This window comes from Rhinolophus sinicus, chromosome 1, assembly GCF_057876585.1.
Source record: "Rhinolophus sinicus isolate RSI-liver-muscle chromosome 1, RSI-T2T, whole genome shotgun sequence".
In the NCBI taxonomy this organism is placed as follows: domain Eukaryota; kingdom Metazoa; phylum Chordata; class Mammalia; order Chiroptera; family Rhinolophidae; genus Rhinolophus; species Rhinolophus sinicus.
In genome coordinates, this window is record NC_142501.1 from 56,973,670 (window position 1) to 56,980,527 (window position 6,858).

The following is a 6,858-nucleotide window of genomic DNA, read 5'->3' on the forward strand; positions in this document are numbered from 1 at the left end:
GCTGTGGAGGAAAAGGAACCCTCATACACTGTTGGTGGGAATGCAGACTGGTGCAGCCACTATGGAAGGCAGTGTGGGGGTTCCTCAAAAAATTAACAATAGAATTACCATATGACCCAGCAATCCCTCTCCTGGGTATCCACCCAAAAAATCTGAAAACATTTATCTGTAAAGATATATGTGCTCCAATGTTCATTGCAGCTTTATTTACAGTGGCCAAGACATGCAAACAACCAAAGTATCCTTTGATAGATGAATGGATAAAAAAGTTATGGTATATATACACAATGGAATACTGTTCGGCAGTAAGAAAAGATGAAATAGGACCATTTGTGACAACATGGATGGATCTTGAGATTATAATGCTGAGTGAAATAAGTCAGACAGAAAAAGCAGAGAACCATGTGATTTCACTGATATGTGGTATATAAACCAAAAACAAGAAAAGAACAGACACAGACAATAGTTTAATGGTTACCAGAGAGTAAGGGGGGAGGGGGATGGTAGATGAGGGTAAAAGGGATCAAATATATGGTGATGGAAAGGAGAACTGACTCTGGGTAGTGAATGCACAACGTGATGTATAGATGATGTATTACAGAATTGTACACCTGAAACCTATGTAACTTTACTAACAATTGTCATCCCAATAAACTTAAATTATTTATATATTATATATATATTATATATATATATAAATATATATATATAATATATATATAATATATATAATATATATATATATATATATATATATATATATATATATAAAATATCTCCAGTAAAAAAGTCTTAAACACACTTCAGAGAAGCTGAACTGAATAAGCTGAAACAGGATAAACTATGTGATAAGTATTCATTGCCAGTTTACTTTAAATTAATACACATGTAAACTTTTTTTTGAAATTTTTCTTAATTTTTTTAATTTAAGTTTATTGGGGTGACAATTGTTAGTAAAGTTACATAGGTTTCAGGTGTACAATTCTGTAATACATCATCTATACATCACATACACATGTAAACTTTAATGCAAGGATTTTTTTAACAAAGACCATTGCTAGGTTTTTTGTTTTTGTTTTTGTTTTTAAGTGACTTTTCTGCTGGAAGCATGTCTGGAGATAAGTAGTGGGGAGAAAGAAGCACTTTTATTGAAAGAGGACTTGTATTTCAATGATGTTTATAAGATAACATGTTGAACTGACACCAATTACGGCTAAATTGTAGATTTATTAGAAGAATAAAATACATGATTTAAAATGAATAGCAGTTTGTGTGACACGGAAAAGTGATCAAACATTGGCATGTGTTATGTGTTTGCCGATTGTATAGGAATCACGCTCAGATTTACTTCTCTTGAGGTTAGAAGATGGCCAGGACTCTGGACTCATATAAAGTCCTCCTTATTGTTTTAAACAGATTGGGCAAGAGACAATAATCAAGGATGAAAAACCAAACCGCACTAACAACCTTCATTTTGCTGGGACTGACCGATGACACGCAACTGAAAATTTTGCTTTTAATCTTTCTATTTCTTTCCTACATGTTGAGTGTATCTGGAAACCTAACCATCATCATCCTCACTCTGATTGATTCCCACCTTAAAACACCAATGTATCTTTTCCTTCAGAATTTCTCCTTCTTAGAAATTTCCTTCACAACTGCTTGTGTTCCAAGATTCTTGTATAGCATATTATCTGGAGACAAATCCATTACCTATAATGCTTGTGCCAGTCAACTCTTATTTACAGACCTCTTTGCAGTAACAGAATTTTTTCTGCTGGCCACCATGTCCTATGACCGCTATGTGGCCATCTGCAAACCGCTGCATTACACAACCATCATGAACAGCAGAGTCTGCAAGAACTTCATCCTCTTCTGTTGGGTAGCAGCTCTGATCATCATTCTCCCACCCATTAGTCTGGGTTTAGGCCTGGAATTCTGTGATTCGAATGTCATTGATCATTTTTGCTGTGATGCATCTCCTATCCTGAAGATCTCTTGCTCCGACACATGGTTGATAGAAGAGATGGTTATAGTGTGTGCTGTGTTGACATTCATCATCACCCTCATGTGTGTAGTTCTTTCCTACATTTATATCATCAGGACTATTCTAAGGTTTCCCTCTGCCCAGCAAAGGAAAAAAGCCTTTTCCACGTGTTCTTCCCACATGATTGTGGTTTCCATCACTTATGGCAGCTGCATCTTCATTTATATCAAACCTTCAGCCAAGGATGACATAGCTATTAATAAAGGGATTTCACTCCTTATTACTTCTATTTCACCAATGTTGAATCCCTTTATTTACACACTGAGAAATAAGCAAGTGAAGCAAGCTTTTCATGACTCAATTAAAAAAATTGCATTTCTTTCAAAGATGTAAAAAAAAAGGAGTCAATGAATCCAATTAAAAGGAAGGATGAATAGACAGAAAACCTGAAGCTTCTAATACTATTTGTCTCTGCATGATTTATTCTCCAGTCATACTGACATTCTCACTTTGTTTTTAAACTTGCTATGAACCCTACCTATTCCATTTCTTACTCTCCGTTAAAACTTAATTTTAAGGTGTTTATTCTTACTATCTGGCAGAAATTGATACTTGCCAAACATGTTGGTTATCCCTGAAAACACAGCAGACCACACTTTTCTGCCCTATTTCTGCACTGTGAGGTGTGGCTATGTAGCCTATGTCATTGCTGACAGAATGTATGTGGAAGTAATGTGAACCATTTCTAGACCTGCCCTATAAAAATATCCAATACATGATCCACCATTCCTTTTTCCCACCTACCAGCCAGACGTCCACGTTTAAATGACTTTGTAAACTTCACACTGATGATGAATGAGCTCGATCTTCCATCTCAGCTATTGTGTTCGCCGAAAGGACAGGCTGTCAGGGCAAGTTTGATAAAGTTTCTCTTCTGCCCCTCCTCCAGTCAGTGGTCATCAGATTTGACAGGTAAAGTATCACAAAACTATTCCTGACACTTAGTAAGGGAGCCATATTCAGAGTTAGATCTAATTTGGCTACATGGGAGAAATGATGACCCGCCCACAAGTATCATTAGAGGTACATACTGTTAAAATTAATGGTATAAACATTATGTCTTGACCATTGGCACCCTCCTCTTCAGACACCCATAAATTCAAATCTGGCCCAGAACAATCATATGAGGGAAAATAGTATTTAAAATAATATATACAAAGTTGTAATACTTACCCACCCCTTTTTCAAGTCTCCTGGTCCTACAAATCTTTCTAGTGAAGTGCCTGTACTTCCTCTCATATTCCCTTTAAGAATGCAATTATCTAAATAAAATTTTAGCTTTTCAATGTTTTTCAATCACTTTTTAAAATAAACAGTTTAAATTACCTTTTCCAGGGGTGGTGGGTTAGCTCAGTTGGTTAGAGTGTGGTGTTGATAACACCAAGGTTGCCGGTTCCATCTCTGCATGGGCCACTGTGAGCTGCGCCCTCCTTAAAAAAATAAATAAAGTAAAATTTGTTTTTTAAAAAAATTACCTTTTCCAGTTTTCAATGAGTCTATTGCATTAAGGACATTATAGGAAAAAATGTCTATGTAATATTTTGTTTTTCTTGATCTTTTATGTACATTGGTAGCAGAAATAGTTTTAACTTTATCAGAAGAAATATATTCAAGACACCCTACAGTGGTTTGTACAAGTAGATGTTGGTCCCTCTGTCAATCTCTTTCAGATTCCACAAGCTTAACTGAGAGGTACAAAACTGAGGAGTAGCCCCTGTACAAAATTTGCCATTCTAAATCATAATCCCCACTACATTGGAATTATTACAGGTCAGGATAAATAGAATAAATATGAATGAGCATTTTAAGACGGCGCTTGGAGCTTAAGTGGCTTTCTCACATCCTTCAATTGATATTTCACTATTAATTATTTGGCGACATCCTAATAATTAATCCTTTTTTATATGATTCTTCAAAAGTGTGTTTCTCTGGAAGGCTGTCATTAATCGATCTCTTTTAAAGGGATTTCAGCAAGTCATGTTTTCCTTTCTGCTACTATACACCCTGTCGCCTTGGTGCTAGGTCACAGCTTTGACCCACCACCAGCAGCTGTCATTGCTCTGCACCCTGATTTTATGGAAACTGGGTCTCCAAGGACCCTTTTGTTTATTCATTAAGTTGCAAGTTTGCTAAATAAAACAAACACCAACCTTGTAAATGTGCAAACTTCTTTCTGCCCAGGGAAGTCAGAATATCAAGATCTCCCAAGCCTGAGAGAGTTGCTGATACTTCTCAGAACTGGTTTTTATTTTCAGGTATAAGCAGCATGAGGAAATACTGCTTAGGTTTATAATAACCCAAATCTTTTGTGATGAAAATTTTACAATTTTTGGTGATAACAGAAAGACAATGGTTAGTAAACTTGCATAGGTTTCAAGTATACAATTCTGTAATACATCATCTATAATCACATTGTGCATTCACCACCCAGAGTCAATTCTCCTTCCATCACCATATATTTGACTCTGTTTAACCTCATCTGCCACCCCTTTCCCCCTTACCCTCTGGTAACCTCTAACCTATTGTCTGTGTCTATGGGTTTTTGTTTCTTTATTTGTTTGTTTTGTTCCTTTGTTGCTTTCAGCTTTATATCCCACATATCAGTGAAATCATATGGTTCTTGACTTTTTCAGTGTGACTTATTTTGCCTAGCATAATAATCTCAATATCCATCCATGTTGTCACAAATGGCACTTTTCTTATTGCATAGTACTATATTGTATATATATACCACATCCTTTTTATCTAATTATCTATTGAAGGACACTTTGGTTGTTTCCATGAGGGGGGTGGTAGAAGAGGGTAAACGGGGTCAAATATATGGTGATGGAAGGAGAACTGACTCTGGGTGCTGAACACACAATGTGATATATAGATGACGTATTACAGAATTGTACACTTGAAACCTATGTAATTTTACTAACCATTGTCGCCCTCATAAATTTTAATTCAAAAAGGAGCAAAAAAAGACATCAGACATGTATGAACATAACAGTAAAATGGTAGAGAACATCCTTTTTATTAGTAATATATTAAATATAAATGGAATAAACTTTCCAATCAAAAGGCAGAGATGACAAAATGCATTTTTAAAATGACCTAAGTCTACACTATCTACAATTCACAAACTTTAGATTCAAAACCCAAGTAAGTTTTAAATAAAAGAATCAAAAACTATATTATCACCCAAAGGAGAACTAGAGTAATATCAAACAAGAGACCATAAGACAAAAATTGTTACTAGAAGCCAAGAGGGATATTTTAAAATGACAAAACGCTATCAGAAAGACGTAATTATATATTAAACTAGCAAGAGAGCCCCAAAATCCATAAAGCAAAATCTGACAAAAGGAAGAAAGAAATAGACAATTCAAAAATAATAGTGGGAAACTTCAATACTTCACTTTCAATAATGGATAGAACAACTAGGCAGAAGATTATCAAGTAAATAGAAGATATGAACAACACTATAAACCAACTAGACCTAACAGACATCTATTGAACACTCCACAAAACAATATCAAGATACACTTTCTTCTCAAACACACATGGAAATTCTCTAGGACAGATCATATATGTGGCCGTGTAACAAGAATCAATATGTCAAAAAGGATTTAAATCACACAAATTATATTCTCCAACCACAATAAGATTATAAATCAATAAATGAAGAAAATTTGAGAAATTTACAATTATATGAAAGTAAACAACACATTCCTAGATTGCCAATGGATTAAAGAATAAATCACATGACAAATGAGAAAATACTTTGAGATGAATGAAAGCAAAAATGCAACATATGAAAACTTACAGAATGCAGCTCAAGCAGTACTTACAGAGAAATTTATAACAGAAAGATCTCAAATCATTAACCTAAACTTCCACTTTAAGGAACCTGAAAAAGAAGTGCAAACAAAAACCAAAACAAGCAAATAAAAGAAAATAATAATAATTAGGACAGAAATTAATATAGCCACCGCAGCCTTTTAAATTTAGTGTTAATATGATATATCTTTCTCCCTCCCTTTACTTTTGTCTTTCCAAGCCTATATTTGAAGTCAGTTTCTTGTAGACAGCATACAGGAATACAAAAAAAAAGAAAAAAGAAAGAACGAACAGAAGTTTTTTAAGTTTCTCACATGGCTTTTGTTTTTTAATTCACTGTGACAATCTCTGTCTTTTAATTGCTATATTAGACTGTCTCATATATCAACACGGGCTGTGAGGAGGCGAGAAGAGGCGATTTTGGGTTAAGCTTTTAAGAAAGAAAGAAACAGAGACTTAATGCAGTTATATCTCAGAGGGCCAAGTGTCTCGCAGCCTTGAAAGACTGGAGCCCCGATTCGGACTGATTGACGGCTTTTATTGATTGATAAGCATACAAGGAAGTGACATTGTTTTAGACACGGTCTGTGAGACTCATCCATGACGTCAAAAAACTACCTCAAACCAAAATTGTTTGTCCCAAAACAGCCAAAGCAGAGAGTCCCATGATGACTACGGTGCGGTATGCACCTCCCTGGGGGGCAAAGTCTCTCATGTTGAAACAATTCTATAGAGCTGAGCAGAGAGAGCTTGATCTTATCGCTCCAAAGACCTCTCTCACAATTAGGTGAGAGGGAGTAGCCAGAGTTAACAGCGGCTTTTCTCAAGCCTGGGAGAAAGGGAGACAAGGCTCCTTCCCAGATCTTGCAAGGCAGCTCATGGGGGTCTCTGCGGGGTTCCACCTGGCTTGAGTTGTTCAGCCCGTGGGGAATCTTACCCGTCATTGGCTGCAAACCCTTCTTTTGGAGACCAAATAGAGAGACACA

At 35.8% G+C, this 6,858-nt stretch overlaps 1 protein-coding gene across 1 annotated transcript; it reads left to right on the forward strand.

Moving 5' to 3' along the window:
- Window positions 1–1,441: 1,441 nt before the first annotated feature.
- Window positions 1,442–2,380, forward strand: LOC109439232 (olfactory receptor 6C2-like). The gene has a single exon (XM_019719494.2). The coding sequence runs from the start codon at window positions 1,442–1,444 to the stop codon at window positions 2,378–2,380; it is 939 nt and encodes a 312-aa protein (XP_019575053.2).
- Window positions 2,381–6,858: the final 4,478 nt, after the last annotated feature.

What these genes read in the sequence shown, in the direction of transcription:
- LOC109439232 (XM_019719494.2), top strand. Translation starts at nt 1,442, where the DNA reads ATGAAAAACCAAACCGCACTAACAACCTTCATTTTGCTGGGACTGACC.